The sequence below is a fragment of the Phocoena phocoena genome, chromosome 1 (assembly GCF_963924675.1).
Source record: "Phocoena phocoena chromosome 1, mPhoPho1.1, whole genome shotgun sequence".
Taxonomy (NCBI): Eukaryota; Metazoa; Chordata; class Mammalia; order Artiodactyla; family Phocoenidae; genus Phocoena; species Phocoena phocoena.
In genome coordinates, this window is record NC_089219.1 from 43,083,544 (window position 1) to 43,097,013 (window position 13,470).

General features: G+C 36.5%; 1 protein-coding gene across 4 annotated transcripts in view; it reads left to right on the plus strand.

The window, feature by feature from the left end:
* OSBPL9 (oxysterol binding protein like 9) overlaps window positions 1-13,470 on the plus strand; it is a 178,447-nt gene that overhangs the window by 119,806 nt on the left and 45,171 nt on the right. Inside the window, exon 5 of one of the 4 annotated variants that reach the window (XM_065880610.1) lies at window positions 9,950-10,018. The exons of the other annotated variants lie outside the window; for them this stretch is intronic. Within the exon in view, the coding sequence (XP_065736682.1) occupies window positions 9,950-10,018 (69 nt within the window). The remainder of the gene's footprint in view (window positions 1-9,949; window positions 10,019-13,470) is intronic. 4 annotated transcript variants of the gene reach the window in all.

A 13,470-nucleotide genomic window follows, 5' to 3' on the forward strand; every position in this document is an offset into this window, starting at 1 on the left:
CCCTTCAGTAAATATTAGGCTGCAGTGACTGTTGGTCACATCCATTTTGATGTTTCCAAAGTCCTAGCTGGTTTTTTTTTTTCCCTTTAGTGTGGAAAGATTGGATTCAGTAATAATCTAACCACTGAACCATCCCCAGTTGATAAGTTTGGTTCAGCCAGTAAAGAGCATTGTGATACAACCATATTCTGCTGATTGGAGAATCAGGCATTTGCATAGTTTGCAGTCTATTGCTTGAGAAAAAGGATATCAGGCTTTTATTCTAAAAAGGAAATTCTAAGATGTCCCTTAGGATATATTGAGTTCTATCAGTATCTAAACTTTATAGTGTTGAGTAAGAACTGATGTTTATGGGGATTCTATAGAAAAAGACAGTTTTTATGTGTACTACTGTAATGTACTTGGCCTAAAATTATATTTAGGAAGATTTTCCAGTAAAGGTTTAAACAAATATTATGTTTGAAAGAATAGTGCTTAGGCTGAAAATGTGTTTAAGCCACGTACCTCTCCCGAAGTATTTTAATTAATTGTAGTTCCACCACACACAAGCAATTAGTCATTTAAAGCCATTTTCCATCTCCCTTATTTTCCATGTCCGGTCACCAGGTCCTGTTAAATTTGCCTTAGTAATGTCTCTTGGATTTGGCTTCTTTTTTACACCTGATAATGCTTTAATTCAGGCCCTCATCATCTCACCTAGACTTTTGCAAAACCTAACTAGTCTCCTTGTCTCTAGACTCCTTCTACCTGTACTCTTTATCCACAGTCAGATCCCACTGAGTTACTGCTGTGCTTAAAATCTGTTTTGGCTCCCCCTTGCCAAAGCGCAGATGCTGGGAATGTTCTTTAAGGCCCTTCACAACCTGGTCCTAATTTATTGCTCTTGAGTGTGGACTCAGCTGCAGGCGGCCTACCCGAGGCATCTCCTCTAGCACTGTGAGCTGTTAACCATTTGGAACATGGCATAGCCTCTCATAGCTCTTGGTCCAGTCACAGCCTTTCCCTCTTGATTAGAATTATAATTGCTTAGCATTCAATCAAGTGATAAATCTCCACTTCTTCCTTTGACATACAGTTTGCATGTTACTTTTTCTTTGATGTCTTTCTTCCTTCAGGCAGAGAAAGTTAGAATTACTATTGTTCTTCATGTGCTACTACAGCACTTTGTTCATACTTCTGTACTATAAATTTTTGTGCACATATCTGATTCTTGGATTAGACTCTAACCTCCTTTATTCCTAGGGCCTTTGCCCTTAGTCCAGTGCTTGGTACATTGTGGGTGCTTAGGGGATCCTCATAAAATGATCAGAATATGTGGCTTAATCATGTCCCAAGTGTACAACCTTTGGCTCAGTGTACTGGAGCTGGGTTTATCCCTGTGAGTTAGAAATGTTTGCTAAGTCACCAAGCTCCCTGGTTGCTGTCACACCTGAGAGACAGGACTGGAGAAAATGTTTAGAAATAATGTTACAAATGGTGAGCAGATTTCCAGGCAAACTCCTCCTCCCCCAACCTACATGACCTCTGATATAGTTGAAAGAATACTAGCAGCAGTACCAGCACAAATTGGTTCTGTAGTAGTTAGTGTCATAGGAAGAAGCATGTTGCTGACTAGAGAAGTCAGGGAGACTGCTTAGAAGGGGTGAAATCTGATCTCATTTCAGAAGATTAGGTAATGATTAATTATAATTGCTATTATCTGTATTGTTCTTAAAGATGTCCTTTGAAGGCATTGATAGTCCCTGGCACATAACAGATGTTCAATGAATATTTGTGTTACGAAAGAAAGGTAATGGTTGCTGTGTGTGTTGTGGGACAGGGGAGATACTTGTAGCCCTTTCCACACTGGAGTTCATTTATTTCTGGAAACACCTTTAAGAACTTTGCTTCTTTGCTATATTGACTTGAGCAGCTAATTTTGTTTTTTCTGAACTGTGCCACTTCAACCAAGTTATTCTGCTTACTCGGTTGTTTCTTTGCATTCTCTGCATTCCAGAGCATGTTTTTAAATCTGGTTGCATTAGTCTTCCTCATTCAGTTTCAAGGTTACACTAAATTTTTGCTTGTGTTTTAACATTTGTTGTCCTACGGTGGAGGACCTGGCTGCAGTTACAACCTGTAAGTTCTTATTGTCTTTATTTAAATGAAATTAATTTTTTTAGAAAGTAAGTGGACCCCAGGTTTTTCCAGTATGATGAGGTATTTACTCACCTGGTGAATATGGTCATTTACCTGGATATACTGGCTTCACAGAATCTTAGAACTGGAAGGGATCTTAAAGTTTTAATTTGGCTTCTACCTATTTTTATAATGGAGAAAACAGTTTCAGAGAAGACAAGTGACTTGGCCAAGGTCACACAGTTAGAGATTAGAATAGGACTACAGCCTATGATTCTTGCTCTTTTATTAGCTCTAGAGAGAACTGGAGTGCTATTCTGATGCTGCTATTCATTCACTGCTCACCTCACTCTCCAAGTCCCAGTAATTTTTCCAGTTCAGGCACTAATTTTGGTTTCCTTTCAGATTCAGTGCCCAGATCTGAAAAATAGCATCTTACATACTTCTCCAAGAGAATATCATTCCTTATTTGGATTCCTTGTGCTTTCCAGTCTCTCTTTGTGCTTATATACTGGTTCCTGAGTCTGGGAAGATGGCTTTTCTGGTTATTCTCCATTTTCTTGCAGATTCATTCTATGCCCCTCTCTACTCCCTGCTTCAGGAGGCTGACCTTTACAGCCTGTGTCATCTGGAGTTCTTTATCCTCTGGCTTTTCGTAGGGTTTAGCCAATGGGAGGATGGAAGATAGAAGGAAGAAAAGAGAGAAGCTTTGGGGTATTTATTCCTCTTGCTCTTTCTCTGCTTCCACGCATTTGTAGCAGTGGCTACAACTAGAGTGTCCTGTGAGCCTACTTGGATTTACATTGTTTCACTCCTTGTTCCTTCAGGCTTGGGAGTGGTGAAGGCTTCTTGCTGTTCCTAATTCTTGGGTACCTCAGCATCCCTTGTTAGTTTCCTTAACCCTGCCCTCATTTCTCTAGTCACTTGGTTAAAGAGTTCAAAAATCCCATCTGATTATGATGTTTCCCGCCCCTGCCCACTACTGTTAATAATTTCCCCCTCCCCATTACTGTCAGAATCCTACACTCTAAAATGCTACCTCTGTGAAGCTTTTTTCATCCCCTTAACTTTCTCCTTTGAATCTCTTAGTATCTTTCTCATAACACTTAATCTACCATGCTTGAATCAGTTATTTGTAGACAGATTTTTATCTCCTGCTACACGTTTGAAACTCTTAGGGTGCGATCTGTATCTGCTTCATCTTGGCATGTCCAAAGCATCCAGCACAATGTTGTCATAGTCGTAAAAAACACCCAGTGAATAAACCATTACTGTAACCCTGAATTCTAAGCCCAGAGTAGTATGTATAAAACTGTGCTCATGAGACTTGGTGGGAGAGAATGAGTTTCTAGAAGTTTGTTTCAGTTGTTCAGCTGGTCTTGCTTCTTGTACTGCCTGGGTGGTACAATGTCTTTCCTCCTGTTCAATTTCTCTTTTCTTAAAAACTTTCAATTAGCCTTAAAAATTTTCAGCATCCATACTTGTAATATAATAAATCATTAAGAATAATTAAATGTTATTTGTGATTTTTTTCCTGAGCACTCTGGTTTATAATCTGCAAGAACTTATTTGATTGTTTTTTTATGTTTAAATCCTAACAGTTAGGTACATTTCAGAATTTCTTCATTCATTTACAAAAATTTTATTGAGCATTTGCTAGAAACCAAACACTAGCCTGGAGGATACAGTAGAGAACAAAAAGAGTCCTGTCCTGTCGGGCATATATTCTAACCATATTTTAGAACATTTTGATAGATTTCTGACAACAATTAGGGTAATCAGGGTAATTTTGTACTGCACTTTTAACAGCCTTAGCAAAAACAACCTGTTTCCTTCTGTTTGATGTTCACTGACAGCTAAAATTAGATATACAAAAACTGCTTCAGCATATATGATTTTTAAGGGATAAATGCCAAACCAGTTACAGAATCTGTTCTTTCCAATTCAGGGTTGTTGTTTTTGTTCTATTTTGTTTGGTTGTTTTGTGTGAGAAATAAGCCATTTAGTACTGATTGTCTGTTGGCCTGACTAGCTTATCATTTAACCTCCCTTGGGTGTTTCATTTTCAGTTTGTTATATTTTCCTACGTAGAGAGATCCAGTTTTGTTAGAGGAATATATTAGGTTTTGTTTGTGATAACATTTCATAATCAAATTTTCAAGTATTATGAATGAGTATGAGAATTCTGCAGTTATTTCAAAACTTGAACTATTAAAACATTAAGCTTAAGAATTCATGTGTTTAATGTGATTTTTTCCCTCATTATATGTAGAGCAGATTTGCATAAAACTTTCTAAAACTTCCGTTTTTGGTGGACTCTTGAAAACAGTGAGAGTTTTTGCTTTTCAAAATGCTGTGAAGCTTTGACCCACCTCCTAGAGAAATGGAAATAAGAACAAAAATTAACAAATGGGACCTAATGAAACTTAAAAGCTTTTGCACAGCAAAGGAAACCATAAACAAGACGAGAAGACAACCCTCAGAATGGGAGAAAATATTTGCAAATGAAGCAACTAACAGAGGATTAATCTCCAAAATATACAGGCAGCTCATGCAGCTCAATATCAAAAAAATAAACAACCCAATCCAAAAATGGGCAGAAGACCTAAATAGACATTTCTCCAAAGAAGATATACAGATTGCCAACAAACACATGAAAGGATGCTCAACATCACTAATCATTAGAGAAATGTAAATCAAAACCACAACGAGGTGTCACCTCACCTCACACTGGTCAGAATGGCCATCATCAAACAATCTACAAACAATAAGTGCTGGAGAAGATGTGGAGAAAAGGGAACCCTCTTGCACTGTTGGTGGGAATGTAAATTGATCTAGCCACTATGGAGAACAGTATGGAGGTTCCTTTAAAAACTAAAAATAGAACTACCATATGACCCAGCAATCCCACTACTAGGTATATACCCTGAGAAAACCATAATTCAAGAAGAGTCATGTAGCATGATGTTCACTGCAGCACTATTTACAATAGCCAGGACATGGAAGCAACCTAAGTGTCCATCAACAGATGAATGGATAAAAAAGATGTGGCACATGTATACAATGGAATATTACTCAGCCATAAAAAGAAACAAAATTGAGTTATTTGTAGTGAGGTGGATGGACCTAGAGTCTGTCATACAGAGTGAAGTAAGTCAGAAAGAGAAAAACAAATACCGTATGCTAACACATATATATGGAATCTTAAAAAAAAAAAGTCCTGGTGAACCTAGTGGCAGGACAGGAATAAAGATGCAGACGTAGAGAATGGACTTGAGGACACGGGGAGGGGGAAGGGTAAGCTGGGACAAAGTGAGAGAGTAGCATTGACATACATATACTACCAAATGTAAAATAGATAGCTAGTGGGAAGAAGTCGCATAGCACAGGGAGATCAGCTCAGTGCTTTGTGACCACCTAGAGGGGTGGGATAGGGAGGGTGGGAGGGAGACACAAGAGGGAGGAGATATGGGGATATATGTATACGTATAGCTGATTCACTTTGTTATACAGCAGAAACTAACACACCATTGTAAAGCAATTATACTCCAGGAAAGATGTTTAAAAAAAAAAATGCTGTGAAGCTGAATGACAGGCAGTAATCTGAGGTTGGGAAGGGGAAGAATGTGTATTTTTTGCATCCCCTCTAGTAAGCAGCTCAGAGCTTCTTTAAGATCCTGGAATGACTTAACCCAAGAGTTTTAATTTTAAAAAAGATACTGTCAGTAGCCTGACCCACCAGTATGTGAAAAAGAAAAGCTTTGGCTGATTGCTGAAACCACATGGTCAAGCAGCGCTTTGTTGGGGGGGTCATGTAGTAGGTGTTTTTGTTTTTTATGAGTGTGCCTTTTTGAATGTTGACTCATGACCATGGAATTGGCAGGAAGGATGTGGGAAGAAAATTAGGTATTCTGCTTTGTTTTACTGGCCATTTTTCTTCTCAGCATTTATTCCAGTATAGCAGTGATTGCTAATTTTCAAGTGCATGGGTTTTTTTGTTTTTGCTAGTTTGTACTTTATCTGTAAATAATGTTATAAGCTTTTTTTTTTTTTTTTTTTTTTTTTTTAATGCGTTACGCGGGCCTCTCACTGTTGTGGCCTCTCCCGTTGCGGAGGACAGGCTCCGGACGCGCAGGCTCAGCGGCCATGGCTCACGGGCCCAGCCGCTCCGCGGCATGTGGGATCTTCCCAGACCGGGGCACGAACCCGTGTCCCCTGCATCGGCAGGCGGACTCTCAACCACTGCGCCACCAGGGAAGCCCTATAAGCTTTTTATGCTGTATTTTATTTTGCTTGGAAAGGTGTATCTGAGCAGCTTCAGCATTGCCAAATTTGCTCTCTCAAGTCATTTTAGGGTTTGGTAGATAATTTTTTTTTTTTTTTTGCGGAACGCGGACCTCTCACTGTTGTGGCCTCTCCTGTTGCGGAGCACAGGCTCCAGACGCGCAGGCTCAGCAGCCATGGCTCACGGGCCCAGGCGCTCCGCGGCATGTGGGATCTTCCCGGACCGGGGCATGAACCCGTGTCCCCTGCATCGGCAGACGGACTCCCAACCACTGCGCCACCAGGGAAGCCCTGGTAGATAATTTTAAAATAATAATGCTGATGATTTTGCAAGCTAAAACAGTTATAAAATTTTTGAATCATATTTATAACCTGCACAGTTTCTGAATACTTTTTACATAAAGTTTTTGAATTTAAGTAAATAGATACTTTAAAAAATCAGACATCATGAATGTATAAAGTAAAAATTAAGAGTCCCTGTCTTAAATGTCCCTCTTTCTCAATTACACTCCCTAGGAATAACATCTGCATCTCATGTGTTTTGTTTCATGTGTTTTATTTCAGGTGTGTATGTGTGCCGTGCATGTGTGTGAATAAAATAACTTTTCAAAATGTAACTTCTTTATTGTTCATGTCTCTATTTATCTAGAATAAGGTATGCCCTCAACCACTATTAATTGACGTGAATTCTGGTGTTTATTTTACTTTTGTAATTTGCTTTCTATATTCAGAGGCTGTAAACTATTTCAGTTTAGTTTTTTTTTTAAGTAATTTGCTGCATTCTGAAATCTCGAGGCAATCCTGTATGCCTTCCAGACTTTTATATCTCTAAAATGCTAGTTACAACCTTTATAGAGAGAGAGAACATATAATTTATTGTCCAAACTGGGGCACTTTGAGAGTGAAGGAGGCTGCTGGGATATCCCAGACAAACTAGATAATGGTCACGCAGTTTACAAACTTCAGGTTTTTGTTTGTTTTATTTACTTTTGGCAATAACTTTCGTATGACTTCAGTATTTTTTGTATTTATTATGTATTTATTTTTGGCTGCGTTGGGTCTTCGTTGCTGCTCATGGGTCTTTCTCTAGTTGTGGCGAGCAGGGGCTACTTTGTTACAGCGCGTGGGCTTCTCATTGTGGTGGCCTCTCGTTGCGGAGCACGGGCTCTAGGCGAGCTGGCTTCAGTAGTTGTGGCACGTGGGCTCAGTAGTGTGGCTCACGGGCTGTAGAGTGCCGGCTCTGTAGTTGTGATGCATGGGCTTAGTTGCTCCGTGGCATGTGGTATCCTCCCAGACCAGGGCTCAAAGCCATGTCCCCTGCCTTGGCAGGTGGATTCTTAACCACTGCACCACCAGGGAAGCTCCATATGACTTTACTGAATAAATTGGGAGAGTCATTTGGAAAGACAAGCTGTCAGTGATTTAAATAGAGGAAAACGGTACAAAATCCCAAACCTTGCCTGTGCAGTTGTTTGAGTAGCCAAATCACTTTATGGAATCAATATTAGTGTTTTGTTCTGTAAGTCAAAAGGTTACCTAACACTGCCAGTATTAGATGAAGAGATCATGAAGAGTAAGCAGTTGTGCTAAGAGTTATAATAAAGCTAAGGAATTTTGGCACCCATGTCTGTACCTGATTCCTGTTTGACAAGGCAGCTGTTTTCTGTCCCAAGTATATGAGCAATTCAGATTTGTGTTGTTTTTTGTTTTAAGAGAAGCTATTTTCTTTGTAAATTTAAAGATAAAAACAATTTTATTTTTCAAAGAACTAACAGATTTTCAAAAATCAGATTATTTTATGGAAAAGGGGGGCTTTCTTTATATTGTTTGACTCTTTGGTACCAAGGTAATAATTGAGTACAGTTTACCTTTTGTGGTTCAGGCATAATACCTGATACTTTTCTGAACATCTTATAGGGAATTTTGTTTTTGATCTGTTTTGCAAGACTGTATTTTATCACTTGTTTGTTCTTCATACCTTTTCTATTACTATTTATTTTCTTGAGTTCATCAGCTTACTGTTTGTATTCCTTTTTTAAAGGAATGTTAAATACAGTTTAACCTACGCTTGTATCCTTTTCTTGATTATACTTCTCTATTAAAATTGCGTATGTTTTGTGTATTACCTAGTTGTTAATTCATTTTGTTTTTAATCCATCAAATATTCATTGAGGACCTTTTCTGTCTGTTAGGCACTAGTTTAGGGCCTTGGATACAGTGGTGAATCCTGGTTATTTTCAATTCCACATTGTGGAGAGGAAATAGAACACCCACTACTGTGTTACTTTATGCATATTCTTTCATTTCATCTATCCAACAACTTTGAGTGGTTTATTATTGTGTTCATCCCTGGATAAGGAAAAGGATGTAGAGAAGGTAACTTGGCCAGATTATGTAGGTAATTGGTTAGGGACTTGCAGATTCAGGATTTAAAACTAGATCAGTCTGACCTTAAAGCTGGTGTTCATTTTTGGTATACCGGGCTCCTTCAGGCATTTTTTAGATTAAATTTTAGTCTCTTATGCCATGAATTCTTTTCAAATATCATTGTGATTTAATAGAGAAGTGTAATGGATTTGAAATCAAAGGGCTGGGTTGAAATCTCCATTTTAAAAAAACCCAGCTGGATGATTTGGGAAAGCACTTATGAAATAGGGTTAATATCTATCTACCTTACTATGTATGTTATAATAATGAAATAAGAAATAATATAAAGTATCTAGCAGAGGACCTAATATTCTGGGAAAAAAATTACTGTACTGTGCATCCATGGTGAATCCATGGTGTTAGAACTGTTCATTTAGAACTATGGAAAAAGGCCTTATCTTTTTTGACATTCTTGGGGTACCTAAGCAGTTGTTGATAAGATAGCTATAGCTACCATTTTGATAATAGAGACCCTATTTTGGAGCCTTAGATTATCAGGACATTGACTTAGATGGAAAATACCTTCCTGAAGTTACATCGGAGTAAAGAGTTTAGTAATAAGCTCAATTTTATGGACGTTTTTGAATTGATAATCTTTACTCCAAATGAATTGGTAGTTGAGTGTTCTTTAGCGTTAAAAATAGGGGAAATTCTTACTCTCAGAACTTTTCTATATCTCTAAATTCTGTTTTCCTTTAGCTGAAGTGAGTAAACCTCGGAGACAGCAGATTATAAATGTTTCCAAATTTTCAGTAATCCAAGGAAATCACATGTTAGTATACCACACATAAAATCATGGTCTTACTAATATTTTTGGTTTCTTTAATATACTTTTTTCATCATTAAAGCAACTTTTGAGTCATTTGGTAAGGAGACAAAATGGTGTTATTTCTCAAAAAACTTAATTTGCTAATAAATTTCTAAGGAACAGAAAAGCCATTAAGTTTGGCATAATGTTTATTTATCTGTTTATTTTTCAACTTGCCACTTGCTGCTTATGTACCTACTTTTCCTCTGTATAGCTACAGATGTTTCTCTTATAGTTCCTTTAATTAATTATTGATGTCAGACGCACAGCATAGTAACTTTCTATTCTCTCTTTTCCTTACCTTTATGGAAGATCAGTACCACACTTGCTTTTTTCCAGTCTTCTGGTATCTCTCCAGTTCTTGAATTTTCAAAAATAATTGTAAGTGATTCAATTGTAAGTATGCCCTATACTTCTTTCATTGGATGAAAGCGTATCTGTGATGCATGTCATCTCAAATTGCTAATTGTGAACATAAACTTTCCAAATACTCTTATATTTAATCAAAACAACATTTCTGCAGAGTTTTTATGATTTTATTTATAGGGTGTGTATTTTTCTAATTTTTAAAAATCATCTACTTTTGTCTGGATTTATGCCATTTATTTTTCATTAGGAGTCTTGTTTTCTTTGGTGTTTTTCCTTTGTTAAATTTTTAAGCTGTTATTCCCTTTTACAGTTCTACTACTGATAACTTATTTTGTTTTCTTGTTATTCTGAACTTTTCTATGAGACTTAGGTGGAATAATTTCTGTATTTCTCTCTTCACAACGTATTTTTATTATATACTATTTTGTCCTGTATAGGAGGAAGCACTGAGTGTAGGGTACTTAGTCCTTTAAGTTTTTGCTGTGAAATAAGATTTTATATGAAAATGATTACTCATTTGTGAATTTCTTTTTACAGTGTTATTCAGCCATAGCCCTTCCTGTTCTGCGTTTTTCTTCTCAGTTCCTTAAATTACTCATAACTTTCTTATTTCCTGATTCTGACCTCAAGACCTTAAACCACCTTTTCCCACCTTACCTCCACTATTCATTACTCTTCCTCTGTCAGCAGGAATTACTTTAAAAGCTTTTACTCCTTGCCTCAAAAATTGCCTCTTGTACTGTTTCACTAAGAGTGTCTCTCCAAAGTAGCTACATATGAAGTATAATTCATACGTACTTCAGAAAGTATTAAAGACATCCCTTTTAATACTCTTCTTTTTAATGGCAGTAAAGTATTCAGTTGTGTGTATGTATAAAGTATAAATAGTGTTTAATGTCCCAATTAAAGTATTCATAGAAATTCATTTAATTTTGCTGACATTTGTTAGCTTTGAAGTACCTTCTGAGAAAAGTGATGCTGTTCAACATAAGTATTAGAAAGATAGTAGGAAGTACTTACATACAGTTTTGAGGCAATTTAATATTCTTCTATCATTCTAGATATTTTTGAAATTCCCCTTAAATTGGGCCAAATGTCTGTCTCTATATACATATACATATATATATTTAATCTGGATACATAGGTCTTGATTGATACAGAATTGTGTGTTACTCTTGACTTCATATACATACTTTAGCTTTCTTCAATTAGCAAATTACTCTTGCAAACTGAGACTGTTTTGTTTTTTAGCATACTCACCACTTAAGTGGGGGTTTTTTCTTTACATAGATTTCTAATTTTATGGTTTAATTTCTATTGAGTTTCTTCTAGTTTAACTTTTTTTACATCACAGACCATTTTATCTCTATTTCTCTATAATAGTCATGTTTAATTTAAACTTTAAATGAATTCATACAGAAATCATCAAGTTAGAACTATGGATCATCAATATAGTAAACTAGGGAGCAGCAACCTCTTTGGTCCCGATTGCCAAAAATGCAACATAACCACTTCAGTTGCTACTGCAGGACAAAAGAGAAGGAAAGAAAGGGAGTGAGGGAGTAGAAAAATAGAAGGAGAAAGAGAACAGAAAGGCAGGGGAAATATAGGGAGACGTGGTCATGGAGAAGAGTGGTATCATGGCATCAGCAGTTGCAAGAAGCTACAATCAGTGCAACACACATTCACTCAACAATGAGCTAGCCTGGAGTCGAGGTGCAGGGGTATAGTGCTGAATGAATGGCAGTTCCTGCCCTCGTGGAGTTTATAATCCTTCAGAGAAGTCAATCAATTAAATATTTAATTATGATAAAATGTGATAAGTGTTAGATAAAAAGGCAAGTACAGAGTAGTAGAATGTACATCTGCTTGACTCCCAGCTAGCTTGTTCTCAAGAGCTAAGTGTCACCCTAAGACGTATGAAGTCACACTGTTTTAAAGGGTCTACCTGTTCTGAGTTCTTTTCAAAGGAAGACAAACCACTCAACATGTAGAGGACTGTATTCTATTTTTATGACCTGTTTTGAAACAAAATTCCATTAAAAAGGATATGAATATGTATAGTGCCTTATATCTTAAATGTTTAATGGAAAGAGGAATAGTTATGACTTTAAAGGGATTTTGTGAAATAGTTTATGTTAGGAGGTACTGAGTTCCTTTTCTCTTGAGATACTCAGGTAAAGACTAGATGACTTTCAAGGACATTATAAAAGTAATTTATATGAGGGGGAGGCTCGACTAGGTGGCCTTGATTCTGTGTACTGAGTCACAATATGTAGTGAAAACTTATATTTTCTTCTAGTGTATTATTCTTACAAGACTTGAGAAAACAGTTTAATTACTGTCAGTTGCTTGTCCACGGTAATAATAAATGCATACATGTTATTGTATTGATTTAAGATGGGGAAACTATATATGTAGATTTTATTTTAAAGTATACCAAAGACTTATGGGTTACTGTGCGAGGGAGCTTTAGGCCCGTTCTGGGACTTTAAGCTAATAACTGTTGTTACAAACCTCCCATTATACGTTACATAAAGAAAAATGGATTGTTGAGTAGATCTTTGACTTGAATGTTACAATGTGTGGTGTGTTTTAAGGGTAAAGGACCATTGTAGAAGATGATATCTAGGGGGAGGAAGGTCTGACAAAAGAGCCAAGGTGAGGTTCACATGATTATAGAAACATCAAAGAGTTGTTGTAGACTTAATTTCAGATCTCAGTAATATAAATCTAATTTTTTCCATTTATTTATTGGGGGATTTTTAATCGGATATAGTGACTTGTTCAGAAGGATATATTAATTAGATTTCTATAGTGGTAGTTCTAAATGGATTCAGAAGAGGGAAAATTCTTGAAGATCACTTTTTCTCATTTAGATCCTTCACCTTTATACTCATTTATGAATATGCCATTGACCTTTTTAGTATTTAGCAAGAACAATGTATTTAGCTGATTTTAACTGGGTTTTATAGTTAAATTATTGATAGTTATGTTATATTGCCCTGTGAAACAAAACAAAACAAAAAGCCAAGCAGTCCTTCCAATTTTCCTGTGGTACAGTAACATTGAAAAGAAATCACTCCCTACTTTCTTAGTACAGTACTGTCGTATCTCTGGGATGTGATGGATTTATCCTTTCTTTTCCACATCTTTTATTATCATACTCTACATAGTAAATGTTTCTAAAAGGATGTCTTTGGGGTTATCTTTAAGAATGAAGATGTTTAACTACAATTTTATAAATATATCTGGATTTTACTTATATTGCTTATTATGATTTTTCTTTCTTAAACTTTGTTTTTACATGACATCTCTCATTGGAAAGGGGTTTTTCAATACTCATTTCAAGCAGTTTCTCAACATGTATGTAAAAATAAAAAGCAGTTTTTTTGCCTTTGAATTTGAAAAACAAAATGCATTACAAGATTAGTTGTGGACTTAGGTTTTTAATGCTTTGATTA